The following is a 24,225-nucleotide window of genomic DNA, read 5'->3' as shown; positions in this document are numbered from 1 at the left end:
CTTAGAGAGATACTCAGCCATATATTGTCTCAATAGTGCCTGAAAATCAAGTCTTTTATGGATAAAAAGCATTAATTTATTTGAAATGGTGACCATGAAGCTGACAAAAGTTTTGAACACACAGATACTAACAAATAGTATGAACTTTCATGCTGTCTTAAGTGTTTTCTAGTAGGATTGATGTGTTTTAGTCAATCGCAACTCGTCATGTAAAGAGTTTTCATGTCTCTCCCACTATAAAACATCAGTGGTTGAGGATTTCTTTTCGTCAAACTTGGGTCCGTCAAATTGTTATACAGTTCTGAAACTTTTGACAGCAACAGTGAGAGATCAATCCCACATTAAAACACAGTAACAGTATTTAAATCTGTATTTTTTAAGTATTTAAACATGTATTTTTAAAAGGTTAGAAACTTTTAGGACTAAAATGTCAAGCTCTGACAGAACTTCAGATCTGATTCCTCACACAAATGATGATTTCAGTAATTCTCTTCTTTCTTTGTCTATAAATTTTTATTTTACATGCATTTATACATTTATACTAAGTGTGATTTTTGCCCTAGAATCCACAGTGTTCATCCCCTTGGCTACATATTTGATTGAGGAAGATATTGGAGAACTTCTGATTCCTGTGCGAAGATCTGGAGATGTCAGTCAAGAGCTCATGGTTGTCTGCTTCACACAACAAGGTAAGTTATGAAGCTTAACTTAAAGGCATTTCCATTCCTTTCTAACCAAATCCAGCTTCATGAATTTAAACTTTCAAGCTCAGCAGATTTCTTCAACTACATTTTGAAACTTTTAAGTGGCATTTATCTCTGACTAAACCTGTGAGATTCAATTTGAATGCTCAAAACTTCCTCTAATCTTCCCTTTATCCTCATCCGTAGGTACCGCCAAGGGCACGGTTCCCACCACGGTGCTTTCTTATTCTGACTACATTTCTCGACCTGAGGAACACCACAGCATGCTGCGTTTCGATAAGGAGGAGACAGAGAAGCATTGCCGTGTGGTTGTCATTGATGATTCACTCTACGAGCCAGAGGAAAGCTTTAATGTCACCCTCAGCATGCCCATGGGCGGCCGTCTGGGTCAGGAGTTTCCCTCCACCAGAGTCACCATCCTGCCTGATGCGGATGATGGTAAGGGTGTTGGATGCATTTGACTTGTTTAGCATGCTTGCTTTTAATATTTAAGTTTTGTAAAATTTCACTAAGAGAGCAAGTTTAGTTTGAGTTTGATGATCAGAGGCTTTAAAAAAATCTAACATATTATCCAGTGGGATTCAGTTCTGCTGTGCATAGTGGAAAATATAATTGCAAATATAATTTATAAGTTTGCAACAGTTGCAGGACTTTGTGAGTGGGACAGTTTTAGTTCTGCACACCGAAGACTGGAGAATTCTTAATCTTAAAATATTTATGAGCTCTCAAGTTTTTTTTTAGGCAGGTATTATTATGAAACAAACTATTCTTTTAAGTCTTTGGAACACTTGTAGGCTAAGAGATGGATGGAAACATTTTTTTTGACAGGTGCTTCCATTCGAGGCAGCAGTCTGGGAAGCTGTCGGAGGCTTTGTTTTAACACAGTCCCATAGCGATCTAACTCATAAATTTGAAGGCAAGATCACACTGAATGTGTAATCTAAATTCATAGGATTTATTGAACACCACAGCAAACCTTGAAACAATTTTCCAGCCATAATTCATGAAGTAGGAAAGCAAAGAATGGTGCAGCCTCACCTTAAAGTGGGGAGAATGGATTATTTTGTCTGTAGAGAGATAGCTATTATTCCAGTATGGGGTTTTGGATTTCTTTCTTGCTTTTTGTGCTCGAAAGAGCCACCTCTCTGAAACTTTCAAATTCAAGTTTAGCTTGAAAAAATTATTTGTAGCAAAATTGTAATTTAATTATCATGATTTGAAAATGTAATTGAATTCTGCTGGGAAACAGTAAATGGTTTCTGAAAAATGAAATTGAATTACATTTTTATATTAAAAAATTGTTAATTAAATAAGGCTTTTCCCATTTTTTAGGCCAAGTAAAAATTAATTTTATTTTATTCATAATAAAATGTAAATTCTTCTAATAAAATTACAAGAAATTTGAGAAAATCTTATATTAAAATTAAAATCATCTACTCACCTGCATGTTGCTCAGAATATTTCTTTTTCATACAATGGCAATTATCAAATTTAATAAATTTCACTGACTTTTATAATTATACATAAAATAGCTATGGTAAAAAAAAAAAAAACAGAAATTAATATGGGCTTCAAGAAACATGATAAAGTTAAGATGATCATATGATTTTTTTTTTTTTTTTTTTTTTTTTTTTTAGGGTAACTGTCCCTTTAAGAAAAGATAATTATTAATGACCTGATTTGAAGAATCCAAACCTTAGTCCTTTTCTGAGTTAATCTTTACAGAAATTTGTAGTTTTTAATGATAAACAAAACATAACAGATCCGGTCATGTATCAAGTTTGATTTGATACAATATGATTTTAAATATGCATCAAAATCAGGGCTATCCATTGTGAAGCTGAAAGCTGTCCTCAGCGTGTGCATGTCTATGGTTGCACATATGCATCTGTGCCCCAGAAAACACCTTATTGCTCATCTCCAGGTGTAGTTACAGGTGCTGTTCTCTATCATATCTCCCCACGGTGCCTCTTTGTTCAGCAACACCTCCGGGCATCCCCTCTTCTCACAGCTGCCCGGTTATCTCCAGAGACCGATGCTTATCCTGCACAGACAGGGTAGACTGGAAGTAAAAGATCCAACAGAACCGGTGATTTTTTCATTTCTACCTACATGAAACTCACATGGGATGAAAGAGCCCTTGAGTTTGTGGGCGAACTGAAATCTATTTGCATTTACGCATGAGCCAGAAGAAAAATCTTTGGCAAATTCAATTTACTCAGTTTGCTTTTGATGTGTAACAACGTTTGAACTAATTTGGTTTTATACAAGCAAATCTTTCATTAAAAATCTCATGAAAACAAAACATTGGGGAAATCAGATGATGGACAATTTATGGATTGAAGCTTTCCTATCTCTGGGCAACTGAATCGTGGATAGCTTGCGTTTATTACTATTTATGGCAGTGTTTTATGTTGATAAAAGTGTTCTTCTTTTTAGAGGACAGAGGTTTGCATGCCTGAAATTCCCAACAGTTGGTCACTGCGATGTAATTTAAACTGTTGCGTGTCCAAATGCCATGTTTGAGATACCAGGGTCAGCTCTGGAGGTGCCACACTGATGTCTCTGTCAAGATTTTTATGAGGGTGAACTTCATGGAATCTTTTTCAATCCATAACCCTGTCCAGAATGTCACCAAGCCATTCCAAATGTCAGGAAAGTGAAATACTGACAGGTAGCGCTTGGAGATGTCTGCTGATAATAGATAGATAGATAGATAGATAGATAGATAGATAGATAGATAGATAGATAGATAGACAGACAGACAGACAGACAGACAGACAGACAGAGAGACAGAGAGACAGACAGACATTGTTGTGATATTTTTATTTTTCCCACAATGATTTATGTAATACTTTACTGTCATTTATTCATATTTATGTACGACAGGTCTAATTTTTTTAGTTTTTCAAGTCTCTGGTAATGTCTGAGCTCACCGAAATAGTAAAAATTACCTTTTTTTCAGTTTTATCTCAGCTCTTGATTTTAAGTTGAGGTAAATGGCAATTGGAAGCCTCTTACGCATATCAGTTCAGAGGTTGATCCCATATCTTACGGGTGATTTGTCAAGGATAAACAAAGGGTGGAGGATAGCACTGCCGTGTAGAAACCGGCTTTGTTTGCATCTTCATTGTTTTCCAATCCGGATTCTTGGCTGATGTCAAGAATTTCAGCAAGGAGGTTTAAAAAAAAAACACAAAAAGGAGGGGGAGAAAACATCACCTGGAGCTACTGTCTGACAGCAGTGCTGGTTCACTCTTGCCAATGACGCATACACCTGAAACCTGATCGACTGTTTTTAGAAAAGACAGCACCATGTCAGCTTACTGAGTGCCACCTACAGTACTTAGAATACTCAGAGCACGCACAGACAGCAACAACACCGGTAAAAAATAGTCTGCTTAGACTGGACTTTACTGCAGTGGTTAAAAATTTTCATCAAAACAAAACTTTGTTGTAGCAAATTAGCAAGTTTGTGTTTTTCTGTTAGACAGACAGATAGACTGACAGACAGAACAATAAAAAGGTAGACAGACAGACAGAACAATAGACAGTAAGAATGATAGACAGAACAATAGATATACAGACAGAGCAACAGATAGAACAATAGAACAATGGAACAGATAGAATGACAGACAGATAGATAGAATTGAAAAGGAGATATTTTATTTTACAGAAATCACTTTTCAAAAACTACAACGAATGACTTGTTTGGACTACAACGCATATTTTCTGGGATTTGTGATATCACAAAGATCGACGAATGGGACGAGACCTGGTTGAGATGTCAGAGACAGGCTAGTTTTCCCAAGGCAGACGAGCTTAGAGCGGTTACAATCATCCGGGTTAAAATCGCGGTCAAATTGATTTGATTTTGACGCAATATTTACACTAAAGCTCACAGCAGGCGGCTATGATAAGGGGCTTGACATTTCACGACCAGGTGCCGACTGCTGTCAATCACAACACAGACTGGCACAGCTTTTTCATATTTCAGAAGGCGGGCCTTTATTTGATGCAGGAACTGTTCCAGCCGTTCATGGCAGACTGGGGAGAGAGGTGTTGTAATAATGTAAAATATGTGGAAAATATATGTTTTTCGAACAACCTAGTATGAGAGCCTGTTCTAGTACACCCCCAAAACAAAATCAAGACCTTGTAAAAGAGCATAATAGGACCCCTTTAAGGTTTTACTCTCCTTCTGTTTGAAGTCTTCTGTAATTGTATTGGTTACAAGAATCAGTTGGCAACATCCTGTCTAGGAAATCTGCGTGTTGATAATGAGTGTGGTAGGAAGTGTTCTTGCAGGCTGGTGTAATTGCCACAGGATACAGCAAAAAAAATCACCTTTGCATGCACTGAGGAAGAACCACGTTTGGGTTATTGTAACTGTAAAACAAGAGGATACTTGTACCTCAGGATCAGGCTCACTAATATACTGCTTGATGTCAGGCTGTGAATATGTGCTGGGCTAATAAAGCTATGATTATGGACCACTTGGAGAGAGCAAAATGAGTATAGTTGGCTGTCTGTCTGGAGACTATTATTAAGATCCAGTCTTCCGATTCTGGGTTAGTGTGGAGAAGACAAGGTAGATTTCCTATGGAGAAGTTGGTAATTTAAGGAAATTGTTAGGTCAAATTTCTTTGTCGTTTGTTTGTTGTTTCCTGGCTATACATTAATTGAAGAAATATTTTGTCAACAATAACAAAAATGAAGCTTCAAGGCAAATTTTAAAGGGACAGTTGACCCAAAAATGCAAACAGTTGTTGATAGCTATTGGCTTCCATAGTATGGAAAAAAATTTAATGGCTACCATCAACTGTTTGGTTACTAGCATTCTTTAAAATATTACTTTTGCATTCAACAGAAGAAAGAAACTCATACAAGTTTGGAACAAAATGAGGGTGACTAAATGATGAAAGAAATTACATTTTTGGGTGAAATATTTCTTTAAATCAATTTAAAAGAATACAAAAATTTGACACAAAAATATAACAAGAAATGCAACATTAATCAGGTATTTAAAATGTAAAAGGAAATCTAAATCTACAGGTTTCATATTCATCAATCATCCTTTTCTTTCTTTTGAACACATAAAAACTTGCAACTGAAACAGTGGCTAAAATCTTTCATTTGGTCTCCACAGAACATGCAGGTCATTTTGTAAACAGTCATAAGCAGAGGCAACATAATATGGCATCAGCCGGCAATCACAGATTTAGCATTATCAATCACAGCAAACACCTTGGCTTGTCAACTGTTTTGTTTTTTGCTTTTTGCAATTGAAGTACACGTGTCCTGGTGCTTTTTTTAAAAAAAAAAAAGAAAATTACCGCGAATCAATTCAGCTCCAGTGGAAATGTGTACAGTGTGTTCCCGCTGTGAAACACTTAGTGCTGTTAATGTGCTCTGCCATTTTCTTCCACCCAGAGTTCTTTGCTTTTTATAAATGGTGTCTCTCTGTGGGAATGCTAAGGAAAGTTCAAACACACAAATGTGTCTGTGTGTAGACATGTGAACCACACACCAGACTCCCAGGGTACATTCTGCCTCTTTCCTCAGACTAACGCCAAGTGGTTAAATCAGGTGTGTACTGTGTGTGCACATACATCAATTTATATAATATTATATAATGTTATATGATTTAGATTATTATTATAATATTATTTTTTTTTTTTTTTTTTTTTTATTATTTATATATATATATATATATATATATATATATATATAATTTATTGAGATGCACCTGTATATATATATATATATATATATATATATATATATATATATATATATATATATATATATATATATATATATATATACAGGTGCATCTCAATAAATTAGAATGTTTGGTGAAAAGTTCATTTATTTCAGTAATTCAACTCAAATTGTGAAACTCGTGTATTAAATAAATTCAGTGCACGCAGACTGAAGTAGTTTAAGTCTTTGGTTCTTTTAATTGTGATGATTTTGGCTCACATTTAACAAAAATCCACCAATTCTCAACAAATTAGAATATAGTGACATGCCAATCAGCTAATCAACTCAAAACACCTGCAAAGACACCTGCACCTGAGCCTTAAAAATGGTCTCTCAGTTTGGTTCACAAGGCTACACAATCATGGGGAAGACTGCTGATCTGACAGTTTTCCAGAAAACAATCATTGACACCCTTCACAAGGAGGGTAAGCCACAAACACTCATTGCCAAAGAAACTGGCTGTTCACAGAGTGTTGTATCCAAGCATGTTAACAGAAAGTTGAGTGGAAGGAAAAAGTTCGGAAGAAAAAGATGCACAACCAACCGAGAGAACCACAGCCTTATGAGGATTGTCAAGCAAAATCGATTCAAGAATTTGAGTGAACTTCACAAGGAATGGACTGAGGCTGGGGTCAAGGCATCAAGAGCCTCCACACACAGACATGTCAAGGAATTTGGCTACAGTTGTCGTAATCCTCTTGTTAAGCCACTCCTGAACCACAGACAACGTCAGACGCGTCTTACCTGGGCTAAGGAGAAGAAGAACTGCACTGTTGCCCAGTGGTCCAAAGTCCTCTTTTCAGATGAGAGCAAGTTTTGTATTTACTGTAATTTGGAAACCAAGGTCCTAGAGTCTGGAGGAAGGGTGGAGAAGCTCATAGCCCAAGTTGCTTGAAGTCCAGTGTTAAGTTTCCACAGTCTTTGATGATTTGGGATGCAATGTCATCTGCTGGCGTTGGTCCATTGTGTTTTTTGAAAACCAAAGTCACTGCACCCGTTTACCAATAAATTTTGGAGCACTTCATGCTTCCTTCTACTGACCAGCTTTTTGAAGATGGTGATTTCATTTTCCAGCAGGATTTGGCGCCTGCCCACACTGCCAAAAGCACCAAAAGTTGGTTAAATGACCATGGTGTTGGAGAGCTTGACTGGCCAGCAAACACATCAGACCTGAACCCCGTAGAGAATATATGGGGTATTGTCAAGAGGAAAATGAGAAAAAAGAGACCAAAAAATGCAAGTGAGCTGAAGGCCACTGTCAAAGAAACCTGGGCTTCCATACCACCTCAGCAGTGCCACAAACTGATCACCTCCATGCCACGCCGAATTGAGGCAGTAATTAAAGGAGCCCCTACCAAGTATTGAGTACATGTACAGTAAATGAACATACTTTCCAGAAGGCCAACAATTCACTAAAATTTTTTTTTTTGTTTTTTTTTGGTCTTATGAAGTATTCTAATTTGTTGAGATAGTGAATTGGTGGGTTTTTGTTAAATGTGAGCCAAAATCATCACAATTAAAAAAACAAAGACTTAAACTACTTCAGTCTGTGTGCACTGAATTTATTTAATACACAAATTTCACAATTTGAGTTGAATTACTGAAATAAATGAACTTTTCCACGACATTCTAATTTATTGAGATGCACCTGTTTATATATGTGTGTGTGTAATTATTATGTAATTTTATAGTTATATACATATTTATGTATTAAAATGTTATTTTAAGCCTTATTAAAAGAAAAAATCTGTTAAAAATAGATTTTCTGTAACCGCATTTAGATATTGTTTGCTTGTTTGATAACTGCATTTTTTTATTTATAAATTTTAAAATAAGTAAAAGAAAAACATTTATTTTCTTTATAATGGACTTTCTTTTAAGCCATAACATTTTGAACTGAATCTCTCCCTCTGCTGATGAAACATTTACAGTACGATCTGCATTGTGCGTGAGAAGAATCAGCAAATAGAACTCTAAAACATAATTTTGATGTGTGAATCGATGTGCAGTTATTATCAGAAACTCTTCAGAGAGAAAACTTTGACCAAAAAAAAAAAAAAAATGCCATGGTTGGCCATTATACACTAAATAATTTTGAAATAAGAAATATTTCATGGTTCAGAAATCATACTTGTCTTTGATTACATTTCCCTGTCTTTTGATTACATTTACTTTGGCTTTTACCTCCACCATGAGGTTTAAATGCAGTGAGTTGAAATGAGGTGAGAGGAATCTGTGCATTAATTAATGTCTTCTGGGTCCATCCTTGTGAAAGGTTTGCTGGCTGAATTTACTTGGAAGAGCAGCTTTTGACCAAAGTGGTCAAACGTACAGTGAAGTAAAATAGCACTTATAAGTGAGTGTCAGAGCGTACTATAGTGTGCAGGCCAGATCATTCAAGTTTTGGAAGGATAATGCATTAGTGCACCACTCTGCAGTTCCTTTAAAAGAAAGAAAACCCTCAGTAGACCAAATTTAGCCCACTAGCACCATGGCAGCCTGCCACATTGGTAACCTAATCTACTCAGTGAAGCGCCTGAGTTTGGGTTTGGGTCGTGTAGGAGCCAATGGTTTGCGTTTCAGTTAATGTACTGTGGTGCTTTGAAGCTCACTGTTTGTCCCTTTTACATATAAACCTTATCTGATTGTGGGAGCAGCGAGGCACACACCAAAGCACACCCACACAACAAGCCAAACCAAAGCGCTCATTTCATATCACCTTCCGATCGCCCACGGTACTTTATGTCTCTGCAGGGACAGGCGCTGGCAGTGCCAAGGCACATCATGCAATTATATTTAATGTGTCTCCAAGACCTAGATAAAGCTAGAGATAACTGCTTCTCTGTTTTTCTGAAGTGTGCACTTTATAATGGGATTTTCACCACATGAACAATTTAGTCTTATTTTCGCCCTTGGACTTGATCCTCTAGGCAGTGCCTAAAGATATATTTGCCCTTCGAGAGCTTTAACACAACTTCACACGAACATAACGTGCGTTTTATTGGAGATAAACACATTGACTTTTTTGTCAGTTTAAGTTTAGCCTTTGATCATTAATGAAAGTTAGTAATTTAGTAGTGTCAGCACATTAAATGGGAAATATAAAACAGTATTATTACTATTGCTCATACTTAGGCATTTGTAATTAGTTGCATTGGGACGGCAAGTCTGGAATAGAAATGCACCACTTTCACTTTTTTTATGTTTCTGAAGGATGTCTTTTAAAATGAATGTTTGTATTTCGATATATTTTAAGATGTCATTTATTCCTGAATAGCTGAATTTCCAGCATATTTTCCTTCAGAAATCATTGTAGTGTGCTGATTTGGAGCTCAAGATACATTTTTTATTGTTATCCATGTTGAAAACGGTTGTATTACTTAATTTCTAAACCATTTTTACTTTTTTTCAGGGTTCTTTGATGAATAGAAAGTTTAAAAGAACAACATTTATTAAAAATAATATTTTGTTACCTTATAAATGGCTCCAATGTCACCTTTGATCAGTTTTATGCATTCCTGCTAAATAAAAGTATTAATTTTCTTAAACATGTTTAATTAAATATTTAATAATTATTTAAAAATCTTACTGACTACAAACTTTTATTTGTATGTACTTTTTATTTTATTTTAATGCCTTAATTTGACATTACAAAAGCCATGTTTATAAAACTAAACATTTATTCATTTTTCAAGATTTGTTTTAAACCAAAAATGAAATTCTGTTATACTTGCTTGCACTCATGTTACAACAAGCCTGTGGCTTATTTGTGTATTTCTTTGCAAAATGTCCGAGGAGCTCTGTTCTTTCACACTCACATTCAGTTCTTAACATTCAAACGTGTCACTTGCTTATCAGTTTAAAGACATGCCTTCAGATGTCAAACCTGCCATAATGTGGCATGAGATATTTGACAGAATTTTCATTTTTCAGTGCACTCTTTCTGTCACTCAAACACTTTTCTCTGTCCCCATCAGTATTTTCCTGTTTCACTTTTCATGGTTGCTGGGTTCATAATGTAAGAGACAGAACTTGAATAACCCTTCAGTGGCAGGTAAAATCATTCAATAATGGGGCCTAACAAAAGCTCAAGTGGTTCCATTTTAAGCTTTTTTAATGGAAAAAAGTGCAAAGATAACAAACCCATCAGCAAACACCTTGTATGACCTCATCATTGCATTGCATCCTAATGCGTCAACAGTTCAGTGTTGGTTTTGGGGTAAACATGGAACTCGCTGTTATTTTTTTTTTTTCACGTTCCCTGTGAGGCCTCCATGCCACACAAGAATAAAACGAGAGGAAAAGAGTCTCATCACACATACTGTTTATTTTCCTTAGGCTTAGATGTGCTTCCTAACGTGGACGTATAGCAGCTTAAACTCCCTCAACACCCTCACTGTCTTAACCTCACATTCAGTACATGACACGGTGTCTTCCAAGAAAACACATTTGGAAGCTGAGTGTGACATAGACCTTTCAGCAGCAGATAGGGTGTTAGCAAGCTATCAACAAGGATTTGTCACTGGATTCTAAGTTGGGTAAAGTGTTAATTGCAGACAGACAGGTCCATACTAGCCCGTCTATCTCAACATCCCCCGTACCTTCTGTTAAAGCCGCCTTAGATGGTTAAAGAGACAGTTCACCCAAAAATTTAAATTCAGTGATCATTTATGCACTCCTGTCATTCCAAACTTGTATGACTTTCTTTCTTCTGTGGAACACAAAAGATGTTTTGAGAGAAAAAATAATCATCCAGATAAATATATAATATCAGTGTTGTTTTGGACCCACTGACAGTGAAAAACAGTGTTTTGAAATATTTCCTTTTATGTTAGAACTAGTCTAATTTTAGTATAATTGATAATATATATATATAAAATATTTTTTATAGTTTATTTTTATATCTGTTTTCTTTTAATTTTAGTTATTTTGTTGCATTTTGTAATTTTTAATAGTATTTAGTTTTTTATAATATGTCTATATAGCTTATATATTTTTTATTTCTGTTGCATTTAGCAACTAGCAGATTATTATTATTATTATTATTATTTAGTTAACATTTATTTCAAGTAACAGCATTTATTTATTTTCATTTGTAGTATTAGTTAACTATAACCTGGTTATGGCATTAATCATTTGGTGATCAAGCTTACATATATCTTTACTGTCCAACAGCACCAGTGTTTTACTTCGGAGAAACTGAGTACCGTGTGGATGAGAGTGATGGTTATGTCGAAGTCCAGGTTTGGAGAACAGGAAGTGACCTTTCCAAAACTGGAACTGTCACAGTAAGGTCTCGAAAAACTGAGCCCGTTTCAGCCGAAGGTATGTATCAGACAGATTGCGTCTGTCAGTTCCTAGTATTACATGTGCAGACACATTCATGTATAATTACTGTAAACATGTTCGGTTGATATAGTAGATTGTCTAGCTTGTATTTCGAGAAATCGACACCTTGAGACAGTAATATGTTGCTGCAGGCCCCTCAGGCTTCAACAATAGACAGAACCAGAAGACAAAAGCCCATCCTATGACTTACTGACAAGATGTAAACATGGCTAGGTCTTCAGCGCCTCTATCTAACATGATCTAGAAATACTGATGTTGTACAAACATCCACATGTACAGTCTTTTGAACTCTCTTCAGATTGTTTATGGGTTGTCTTGACACAATTTACTTGTTGAGTCAGACTATCAACTGTCTGGTTAACATTGTAGCTCATTCTGGCCAGGAACAGTCCAGTCGTGTTCAACCACAGTTTATTTTTTAAGTGAGTGAATTTGAAACCAATGTCACCAAAATAATAGGCCTGCGTGTAACTAAGTGGCAGCTCATTCAAACAAAGGCACACGCTGTAAAAAATAAAAATAAAAATAAAATAATAATAATATATAATAATAATAATAATAATAATAATAATAATATATATATATATAATATATATATATATATATATATATATATATATATATATATATATATATATATATGAAAAATAATTTTAATTTATTCAGAAAAATAAAAAGTATAAATAAATAAATAAAATAAAAATATAAAAAATAAATAAACATTTGTGAAGGTTAAAACAAATTTGATTAAAATTAAATAAAATTATATTTGATTAAAACAAATGAAAAAAAATAAATCAAAAAATCAAAATACATTTTATTCAATTTTTATTATTATTTTATTTATTTATTATTTTATTATATATTAATTTTTACTAAGATAATTTCTTTAAAAATGCAGTAATAAATTATGCCATGCAAGTTCAATGCATTTAAGGAGTGAGTACATAGCAGGAAACTCACCTACTGTATATGATAATAATAAATAAACTAATCATCTGTACAGTGAGTCAGAAATATAAAGTCTAACCGCAAAAGAAGTTCTCTCAAAAAGTTGGTCAGTCCTGTGCTTGAGAGAGATACAGGGTCAGGGAGAGACATTTATTTTCCCACTGTTAATTTACCTATGACGGTAATTTATTCTTTTGCCACTGATATTTGTGGAATATTTTCTCCATTAACTTACTAACATTCTGTAAACCTTTAACACAGCTGGTGTGGACTATGTTGGGATCAGTAAGAACCTAGACTTTTCCCCGGGCGTCAACATGCAGACTTTCAAGGTTACAATCCTGGATGACCTTGGACAGCCAGTGCTGGAGGGGCCAGAGAAGTTTGAGCTGGTTCTCCGTATGCCCATGAACGGCATATTGGGTGAACCAGGAAAAGCTACAATCTACATCAATGACTCCATCTCAGATTGTGAGTGATCTTACACTAAACCTTAAAAGGGCTTAATCAAGTATACAATTGTATTCACATTATCTTATTGACACAAACTTGTTTTTTTTTGTTTTGTTTTTAAGTGCCCAAGGTGCAATTCCGAGATCCTATGTACACGGGTAATGAGAATGATGGACAGATATCTGCACTTGTGTATCGGAGTGGAGATCTGAGCTACAAATCCAGTGTGCGGTGCTACAGCCGACAAGGCTCAGCCCAAGTCATGATGGACTTCAACGAGAGGCCAAACACAGACGTCTCCATCATTGTCTTTTTACCAGGTATTATTTTTTGGTCTTATTAAGTTTTTGTCTCAATAAAAGAAGTTTTATTCTGAAGGAAAAAATTTTGAAGTAATTCTTTCCTAATTTGAAGCATTGACATTTTTATGCATACTGAACAACAACTCCCTATTGATTGCTTGTGTAGGAGAGGTGGAGAAGCCTTGTGTCCTCATCCTCGTGGATGACACTGAACATGAGGAAGACGAGGAGCTGAGATTGGTGCTGGGAAGCCTCAAGAGTGAGTCTTCATTTGGGGCCTCTATAGGGGCTCAGAATGAGACACTCATCAAGATAAAGGATGATGCTGACAGTAAGACTTTTATCTCCCACTTTCTCACATTTCTGTACCTACTTGTGTTCACTTGCAATTTGCTGTTATCTGTCAGAGTCCTAGAAAGTACATTTTTAATTGGCCTAAAATGAGAAAATGAACTGTAAGGCAATGAGTTTTTTTTTATTCAGGAAAAAAGTAGATATTAAAAGTGTATAGCTGATGATGAAGAAGAAAAACTTAAAAGTGCTTTATAAAATAGTATGATCTGGACTAGAAGATACAAAACTCTTTTTTTTTGATCATCAGTCTGTGTAAGGTGATTGGACGATAGTGATATTTTGGTGCTGACATACATCTCTTCGTTCCCCAGAGGCCATTATCAGGTTTGGAGCAACCAAGTTCAGTGTCAGTGAACCCAGTGAGTCAGGGCAAATCTCAGCGGTGAGGATCCCGGTCCAGAGGAAAGGAGACACATCTAAAGTGTCTGTGGTGCGGGTCCACACAAAGGATGGCTCGGCTTCCTCTGGAGAAGATTACCATCCCATCTCTGAAGGTGGGTTCAAACACAACTTCATAGCATGGTTTTATAAGACAGCTCACTGGGGAATCTCACAAAACCTCTCAAGGACATGTCCAGAGCATATTTTACCCCATAATCATTATTTTTAACTAACAAAATCTGTTGCTCAAAGAATAAGCTCATTCTAGGACCATTTATTATTATTATTATTATTTGTGATTATTTTCATACTATATAACATTTCCCATCCACATTCACAGTATTGTTATACAAAATAATAAGAGTAAGAAGATAGACAAGAATATATACAAAAGAATAAGATAGATTAAAAAATTAATTTTCATTACTGTAACAAATGTTGTAAGTATTATACATCATAATAGTATTTGTTATATTTACCTAATTTATGGTAATTTAAATATAACAAATACTATGAATAGTTATTTTCCATTTACTTTATGCAGATATACCTTTATGTATATTTGTATAATTGTTATTTGCCTAATTTATGCTGATTTAAAAAGAAAAATACTCTACTGCTGTTAAAAAATGACTGCATTACGATATGAGAATTAATGAGAATCATCACTGAGAATAAAAGTTTTTACAAAACTAAAATATCTGAACACATTGGGTAATGAGAATTTGGAAAGAAAATGGCTTTAATTTTACGAAAATAGTGTTACAATGTAAAAATCCTGATGGACATAAAATAAATTTCATTTTCTAAAAGGAAAATACAATTAATTTTATTTCTTTTTAATTTGGGAGTAAATCATGAGCTGGACATGTTTTTGTGAGATTCACTTTTACATATGTGTTATCCCTCACTGGTTATTTATCACACTTTTAAAAAGGCATTGTCACATACAGTGCATATAAAAAATGATCAAAATCAAATATAAAAATGACAATTTCCCAACTGCAGATGTGGAGTTTAAAGAAGGAGAGACTGAGCACATTGTGGAGGTGGAAATTCTGTATGATGGTGTGCGAGAGATGAGAGAGGCTTTCACTGTCCACCTCAAACCTGATGAGAATATGGTAGCAGAGATTCAGGTACTCCGAAATATGGGGATGGAGGAAGTATATACCAAAAACCTGTTTGTGTATAATCTGGCTGTGCTGTATCAGTATTATTATACCTGTTTTTTATTTAGTTACCAATGAGAGATTCACACTGTATTGCTTCTTTTCCAAATCTTCAGGTAACTAAAGCCATCATTTACATCGAAGAGACGAATAGTATGGCCGATGTGACCTTTCCTGCTGTGCCAGTAGTGGTGTCTCTGTTGCAGTACGATGATACAAGCAGCACTAGAGATACTCAGCCAGTCGCAGGATATCCTGTAGTCTGTGTCACGGTAGGTTCCCTACATAGAGGAAGAATGAGAGAAAAATAGAGAATCTGGACACAGTAAATGAAATTGCTTACCAAAAATAAAACAACATTAGTTCAGATCGGAACGCATTTACAAAAATAAACTACATATAAAATAAACAAATAAAAATATTTTAATATTTTTAATAATTAAAGATATGTAAAACTGTTTAAATAAACCCTATATGAATTGTATTTATTTATTATATGAATTATATATTTATTTATCTGTTTTAGTCATGCAACCCCAAGTATCCTGACTTTGACCGGACGGGCTCCATCTGTGTTGCTGAGCACATCAATAACACCCTGACCCGGTACCGCTGGCTGGTCAGCGCCCCAACAGGACCTGACGGTGTGACCAGCCCCATGAAGGAAGTGGATTTTGACACCTTCTTCACTTCTTCCAAAACTATCACATTAGACTCCGTCTATTTCCATGCAGGCTCACGTGTGCAGTGTGCAGCCCGGGCTGTCAACTCTAATGGGGATGAAGGCCTGGAGCTCACCAGCCCCATAGTCTCCATCAGTCAGGAAGACGGTGAGTTTAGTGCATCTCAGAATTAACACCAATATTAGACTACTTCTGGGCACATAAATGACAGGAAGAGTAGTTGTCTGATTTTTTTTTTCTTTCTTTAGAGTGCTACATCATTTGATCCTGATAAAAATCCAAATTGTCTTCTTGCTATGCTATTTTTCAGGACTGTTATCATTTTCACAGCCACTTTTTTTGGCAGTAATCTGTATGATAATATCTAAAAGTTTTTTTTTTTTTTTTCCAGTTTATACTTATAATGTTAGTAAAGTTCTCTTGTACCAAACCCATAATTTTACTGTAATTTACACCCAATAATCTGATCCACTCATTTCCCAATTGATAGAATTAAGTCTTTGTCTTAAAAATTTTCAGGTTGAATATCCTATTTCACTTAGAAATTGGATTGTAAACTTTGGTTCATGTTGACTTAACTGTGTTTTTCCTAATGATGTGGCTCCTTTAAACAGATGCTGTCTATTTATTTTTTCCTTTTGTCATCAGGAATGTGCCAGCCTCGTGTTGTTGGCACTGTTGGAGCTGAGCCTTTCTCTGCCAGGCTGCGCTACACTGGAGCAGAAGATCCAGACCACCCAAACCTCATTAAACTGACTGTTACCATGCCACATATTGACGGTCAGTGCACATGCACACCAATTCTACCATAGTGAAAGGCAGATTTGGCTGCATAAAAACTATTAATTGTAAAACTGTTCAATTTCTGTGTCAGATCAGATGCATACATGTTAAATCATTTTCCTCATTCCCTCGATAGGAATGTTACCTGTAGTGTCCACTCGGGCACTCTCCAACTTTGAGCTGACCTTGAGTCCAGATGGCACACGTGTAGGAAACCATCGCTGCTCTAACCTGCTGGACTACACAGAGGTGCGGACACGCTATGGCTTCATCACAGACACCACCCGCAATCCAGATGCCATCGGCGGGACTGCGCCCTACCAGTACAGCACGGCCCTCAGGGGCCAAAACACCCTACGATTCTACCGAAACCTGCACCTAGAGGCGTGCTTGTGGGAATTTGTGAGCTACTATGACATGTCTGAACTGCTCAATGATTGCGGCGGGACCATCGGGACGGATGGACAGGTGAGGAAAGAAACGGAAACTATTTTTTTAATAATTTAATAATGACATAACAGCAAGCATTTAGCATCAACCAAATAGGAAGTTACAGTATAACTTATCTAATAGTGGAGCTGTTTTTAGCTGTGATAATGCTTAGAATGCAGCAAATCAGCAAATAAGAATGATTTTTGAAGGATCTTGTGACAATTTAGAATGGAGTAGTTTAAAAAGTTTTGTACCTTTAAAAGGGGATAACATGTCCTTGTTTTGTTTCAGTGTCAGTGTGTGCACTTGATATATGGATTCCCAGTCTTTGCCAAATATATATAAAAGGAAAGACATTTTTCCACAGTTGTGAGATCACATCAATCCATTATACCGTTTTAGTTTATTGGCAAAGGCATTTGCTTTATGTACCTCTAGTCCACCCTTTAAGCAGCTCACTATCTGTCTTACGCCCACAATGAGTCAAAACTGACCTTTAGATCATAAAAAGCGTCTTGTTTTTTTCTGTCCTCCACTTTAAACAGCTAGCTAGAAGAGTGTAGCCATTTAAACAATCTTTAGACAACGGTTTACATGCCTGTTTGAGAGAGTCGTTTGTCTTCACCATGGACACATGCTATGTTGGTTTACTCTGCTGTTAATTAAAGTGGACTGGTGTCATTAAACAGAGATGGATGGGTGTACAGGCCACATTCAAGTTCAGTGAAGTTGATCGGTGAAGTTATCAAAAATATTTTCCTGGGGAGTTAGCAGATAGAAGTTAATGTCAAAGTCAGCCGTAATTTTTAGCACATTGCATTGCAATGGATAAAAACTTAAGTTAATTCAAGTCTACTAGAAAGATTTTCGGATTTTTAGGAAACTATTAAAAGTTTTTAGGATTACCACTAAAAGTTTGTGATTCTGACCGAGTTTCAAGTTTTTGATTCAGTTCATTAATGATCATTTTTTTAGGATAAACTGAGGGTATTCAGAGTTTGTTTAAAGCAAGAGCAACATCACCATCTTCTGGTGACACGTGTATATACAGTACATTCCAGATACATACTGTATGTTTGTTTTTAACCTAATTAAGATTTTAATTGGTAACCAAAGTATAAGAGTGATAATCATGAGGTTAAAAGTCTAGCTCTTACTAATGTGCTAAAAGAATTAAAACAGTTCACCCAGCAAACACAAAATGTTGTACCAACATTACCATATGGTTCCATTTTTTGGGAACCAAAAAATAGCATTCTATGTAGGTTTTTTTTAATATATATATATATATATATATATATATATATATCTATATATATATATATATATATATATATATATATATTTTACCTATTTTTAAAACATTCTCTAATAGTTATTTTTATGATTTATTTTTATAACCATAAACTAACCTTCCCAAAAGCATATAATAGTTAGCTGGGTAGTTATTAGATGCTAAAGCATTGACCTTTCTGTCCTGTGTAGGTGCTGAACCTGGTGCAGTCTTACGTGACCCTGCGTGTGCCCTTGCACGTGTCATATGTTTTCCATTCGCCCGTCGGTGCTGGTGGTTGGCAGCACTTTGATCTGCAGTCTGAGCTGCGTCTCACTTTTGTTTACGATACTGCCATCTTGTGGAGAGATGGCATTGGTAGTCCACCGGAGGCTGAATTACAAGGCAAGACAGCATGTTTTTCCTTTATCTGACTGAAAAACAGTGTAATAAATCTTGCAATATTTTTGGACTACTTTAAATTGTTTTTGCATATTACTTACACCACTGTTCACAAGTTTGAGGTCAGTAAAAAAAAACAAAAATATGGTTTTGTGATGAGCTTGACAAAGGCAGATTTTTTTGATTGATCAGAAATACAGTAAAAACGTAATATTATGAAATATTTTTTTGCAATTTAAAAATTGTAGCTTTATATTGTAATATATTTTAAAATGTAATTAATTTCTGTGATGGCAACACTGAATTTTCAGTCTTCAGTGTCACATGATCCTTAGGAAATAGATTTTTTTCGTAACATTAGAAATGCCTTTACTTTTAATTTTTTGATCAGTTAATAAAAATAAAAATAAAACTATTAATTGCTTAAACAATATTACTGACCCCAAAATTTTGGACAATAGTGTATATGGATTTTTTCATTTTGTGGATTTATTTTAGGTGCCCTCTATCCTACAAGCATGCGCATTAACGAACAAGGCCGTTTGGTCGTCAACTTCCGTACAGAAGCACGATTTCGGGGACTCTTTGTCACTGCACATTCAGGTGTGTTATTAAACCTATTAAATATACTAAAAGTACCTTTAAATATACTGCAGGTATCTGTAAATGATTTCATCTGATTCTGATAATTATTTTTAATTAGTTTTCTGGCTCACATCTTCATTAAAAAGCAATTATACAATTGGACGAAACTCACAAACACTGTCAAAAAATTAACTGGTCTGTTTCACTCAAAAATTGGAAGAAATAAAGCTTATTTTTGGGACCAGAAATTGTTGTTTGGCAATATAATATTAGGATTTTAATTAAAATTAAAATTATTTAAACAAAGGGTCTTCAACTGGTGGTCTGCATGCCCTATAGGGGGTCTGCAGCAGTCGTTAATTAATTATTTAAATAATTAATTCATTTTTTTTAAATTGATTTTATTTGGTAACTTACTTTTCCTGATTGTGTCTTATTATTCTAATTGAATTTGTTGTTTTAATTAAAAAAATAACTTGAATAAGGGGACGAATTTAATGAAAGTAAGTTTATTTAATAACAGATAAAACTTGCTGAAAAAGGAAAATGCAACTAGTTATATTAAACAACATTTTAACATGATGAACATGCAACAACTGTTCAGTCAAAACATGTAAATGAATTTTACTATTTACTATTGTGTATGCCAATTATATTTTAAGCTTTATGAGAAACAAAAACATATTTGTGCCAGACAAGTGTGAATTTATGAGTAAACAAATTATTCTCTGAACCCCATGTGGATTTACACAAACTGAGAAAGTCAAAAAGCGTTAGGTTGTGCCCCACTCTTCCCTACATTACTCAAATATACACTTTTTACACATTCATTTTAAGGTATTACACACAGGCTACACAATCACAGTTAGATGCGTATTAAATGATTTTCTCTAGATTTTAAGCAGGATTTGTTTTATTTATTTATTTTTTGGCCACCCCAAAAGAAATCACTAGGCCTTACCTGGCCACCCCTGAAAAACGTTCTGGCTATGCCCCTAAGGATATGTCATGAATTTAATTATGCATGAATTTAATGTGCAGAATAAATATTATTAATGCTAATTATAATGTTTGGACATTTTTTATATTATTATTATTATATATATATATATATATATATATATATATATATATATATATAATATATATATATATATATATATAATATATATATATATATATATTATTATTATTTATTATTTTTTTTTTTTTTTTTCGATTTTGGATTGAAAATTTTTCTTGTGGAATTTGCCCAATTTAAGCAATTTTCTGAAATCATTTATGAGGAGACAGTGTATCACTTGTGTTCAAAAAGAATAATAACATTTGTGTCAACACAGCCTCGCCCATGACTTCCATGGTCATCTGTGCGGACCATCCCGGGCTGACCTTTAACCTTAGCTTGGTGAGAAGTGAGCCGACATACAACCAGCCAATGCAGCAGTGGACCTTCATCTCTGACTTTGCTGTAAGTCTTCAGGGTGTCTGACGGTGCAATTTTTCTTTGTTCAAAGCAAAATTTGCTCTGAATACTGTATGTGACCCTGGACCACAAAACCAGTCATGAGGGGCAATTTTTCAAAATTGAGAATTATACATCATCTGAAAGCTGAATAAATAAGCTTTCCATTTATGTATGGTTTTTTATGACAGATAGTGATGATATGATTGAAAATCTGGAATCTGAGGGTGCAAAAAAAATCTAAATATTGAGAAAATCGCCAAATTAAGTTCTTAGCAGTGCATATTACTAATCAAAAATTACATTTTAATATATTTACAGTAGGAAATATCTTCATGGTACATGATCTTTACTTAATATCCAAATGATTTTTGGCATAAAAGAAAATAATCAATAATTTTGACCCATATAATGTATTTTTGGCTTTTGCTACAAGTATACCCCAGCGACTTAAGACTGGTTTTGTGGTCCAGTGTCACATATGTTTGTGATTGGATTTGTCATTATTGGGTCGATTTACTGTATCTTCTGATTCAGTAATTGTTGACTTTCCTGCAGGTGAGGGATTACTCAGGAATTTACACTGTAAAACTGGTTCCCTGCACGGCTCCTCCTGGTATTGAGTACAGCTTCCGTCCTGTGTGCCACCCCAGAGAGCCAATTACCTTTGAACTGGACATACGCTTCCAACAGGTCATTACTGAAGCACAAGCACTCATCAAAGGGGTCACAGCAAAGGCTGTATAGCTGGGCTCAGGGTTTTCCTGTGTGTCTGTCTAGTACGCTGTGAGTTAACATTACAGCTTACAGGAGACATCTTATATACCTCTTTGCAAAGCCTGCATCACAGGTTTACAAAACAGTCCACTCTGAAATATGGACCAACAGGTCGGTCTGGCTTGATCAGTCATCTTGTTAAAAAGGTTTTTTTGTTGTTGATGTTGTTTTTTTAAGAAGTCTCTTAAGGGTGAGTTTATTAAAAATACAATAAAACAGTTCTACTGTGACATATTACATTATAAGCAATACAAATAGTATATATTAAATATAATATAAATATATTATTACAATTTAAAATAACTGTTTTCTATTGTAATGTATTTAAAAATGTAACTTATTCCTGTGATGCAAAGGTGAATTTTCAGCATCATTGCTCCAGTGTCACATGATCCTTTGGAAATCTTCTAATATGCTGATTTAGCGCTTAAGAAACATTTCTTATTATTATCATTGTTGAAAACAGCTGCGCTGCTTAATTCTGGAAATAATTTTCAGGATTCTTTGATTGATGGAAAGAACAGCATTTATTTGGAATGCAAATCATTTGTCATTACTATCACTTTTGATCAATTTAATGCATTATTGCTGAATACGAAATATTAATTTCTTAAAATAAAGTCATACTGACCCCAAAGATTTGAACAGTAGTGTATTTATTTTATTGATTTTTCTAATGTTAGTTTTATTATTATTATAATTATAAATTGTATAAATTATATATATATATATATTGTTTTTTTACTTTCATGGTATCTGACTATATCTGTACTGCTACACTGTCAAACTAAATTCTAAAATTCAAATTATATAATAAATATTAATAATATAATATAATTTGCTAAATAAAACCCCTTTGAAAGCTATTAAACTTAAGTGTTAGCTTTAAGACAGATGAGAAAATCTAACATTTACCCAGTGTTCTTAGCGAAAAGTAATGTGCTTGTTGTTGATTTTAGGTGAGTGATCCAGTGTCCGCAGAGTTCAGTCTTAACACGCAGATGCTCCTGCTTTCAAAGAAATCTCTCTGGTTGTCAGACGGCTCCATGGGATTCGGTCAGGAGAGTGATACAGCTTTCTCAGAAGGTAAAATGCTACAAACAGCACTTTATTCATATGTATTTTACTCCTGTGGCTTAAATAAAGATTTGTAGTATTTGCAGTATGACACCTCTCCTTATTTATGGTTGTTGCATTCTTTAGGAGATGTCATCTATGGCCGTGTAATGGTGGATCCTGTTCAGAATCTTGGAGACTCATTCATCTGTAACATTGAGAAGGTGTTCCTGTGCACAGGGGCAGATGGATACATCCCAAAATACAACCCTGACAACTTTGAGTATGGCTGCCTAGCTGATTCACCATCTCTTTTGTACCGATTCAAGATCATTGTAAGTGTGAACACTGTTTCATCCTGCCCAAACCAAAAATAGATATCCAATATTATGGATTAAATTTAGTCATTTTGGTTAGTGTTTTTGTCATTTTAATGTCTCAGGTTATGCATGCAACCATGGTTCCGCGAGAGGGAACTCTTGCTGTGTTCTCTAGCAGACACTTTGTGGACTGCCGACAGCAGGACCGGTGTCTGAAGTGTATAAGAGGGCACCTGCAAAACACATTACCAACTTAGTTGTCCCAAGGAGACGTGAAAACAGGCAAGCCCTAGGCATGGCGAGGGGACGCAGCATCTTGTTCACTCTCTGGGAACCTTGAAGTTCCCCTTCTAGGGAGCTCGCGCTGCATGCTCTAGCAGACACTGTGGGGAACGTAATGTCCTCTCAGCCATGCAACAGCGCATGCCTGTTCACCTGGTGAGAGAGCAACAAGGGAAGCGACAGACAAACACCGAACCTTCCCTAAGAAAGAGTGCAAACCACATAACTTGTAAAAATGGGGAACCCAGCCAATCAGGAGGGACATCCCATTAACCAAGCTAAGAACACAGCTATCCTCAAAAGGCTATGTTACAATGAGCCCAACCACACACTTAAAAACCCCCTATAAAGGAAACCACTTGCCTTGGTTTCTTTACAACGCCTTCACACGCATTGTCAAACAAATAGCTCCTGAAGGCTTCAAAAGTTGGTGACGTGTTTGGCAGGTGTCCTCTTATACTTCCGGGTGCCTGCAGTTCCCAAAGTGTCCCCTAGAAGGGGAACTATAATAACCCTGGTCTAAACCAGTTGTCAAAATGTTTATTAATTTTTATTAAAATAAGTTTTCTTAGATTAAAAAATAATGACTAGCTAATATCTAGATCTAGCTGCTTATTATTAGTATACTATTATAGTGTTTATTAATATTTTAAATTTTTACTTTTATATTTTCCATTTTACATTGTAGTAATTTCTTGTGTTTTGGTCATTTACAATGTTAAAACCTTCTTCATGTCA

The 24,225-nt window shown here is 35.1% G+C and overlaps 1 protein-coding gene across 1 annotated transcript in view; it reads left to right on the top strand.

The window, feature by feature from the left end:
- Positions 1-24,225, top strand: part of LOC109054034 (FRAS1-related extracellular matrix protein 2-like) — a 68,778-nt gene that overhangs the window by 42,864 nt on the left and 1,689 nt on the right. The window contains exons 5-22 of the mRNA XM_042771408.1: positions 564-689; positions 891-1,142; positions 11,646-11,795; positions 13,032-13,241; positions 13,346-13,543; positions 13,692-13,856; positions 14,191-14,373; positions 15,269-15,399; positions 15,549-15,704; positions 15,959-16,262; positions 16,764-16,895; positions 17,035-17,366; positions 18,816-19,008; positions 19,504-19,608; positions 20,931-21,058; positions 21,611-21,745; positions 22,789-22,915; positions 23,033-23,220. Coding sequence (XP_042627342.1) covers positions 564-689; positions 891-1,142; positions 11,646-11,795; positions 13,032-13,241; positions 13,346-13,543; positions 13,692-13,856; positions 14,191-14,373; positions 15,269-15,399; positions 15,549-15,704; positions 15,959-16,262; positions 16,764-16,895; positions 17,035-17,366; positions 18,816-19,008; positions 19,504-19,608; positions 20,931-21,058; positions 21,611-21,745; positions 22,789-22,915; positions 23,033-23,220 — 3,215 coding nt within the window. The remainder of the gene's footprint in view (positions 1-563; positions 690-890; positions 1,143-11,645; positions 11,796-13,031; positions 13,242-13,345; positions 13,544-13,691; positions 13,857-14,190; positions 14,374-15,268; positions 15,400-15,548; positions 15,705-15,958; positions 16,263-16,763; positions 16,896-17,034; positions 17,367-18,815; positions 19,009-19,503; positions 19,609-20,930; positions 21,059-21,610; positions 21,746-22,788; positions 22,916-23,032; positions 23,221-24,225) is intronic.

The sequence above is a fragment of the Cyprinus carpio genome, chromosome A15, assembly GCF_018340385.1.
Source record: "Cyprinus carpio isolate SPL01 chromosome A15, ASM1834038v1, whole genome shotgun sequence".
Classification (NCBI taxonomy): Eukaryota; Metazoa; Chordata; class Actinopteri; order Cypriniformes; family Cyprinidae; genus Cyprinus; species Cyprinus carpio.
This window is presented reverse-complemented; position numbering and strand designations above follow the sequence as displayed.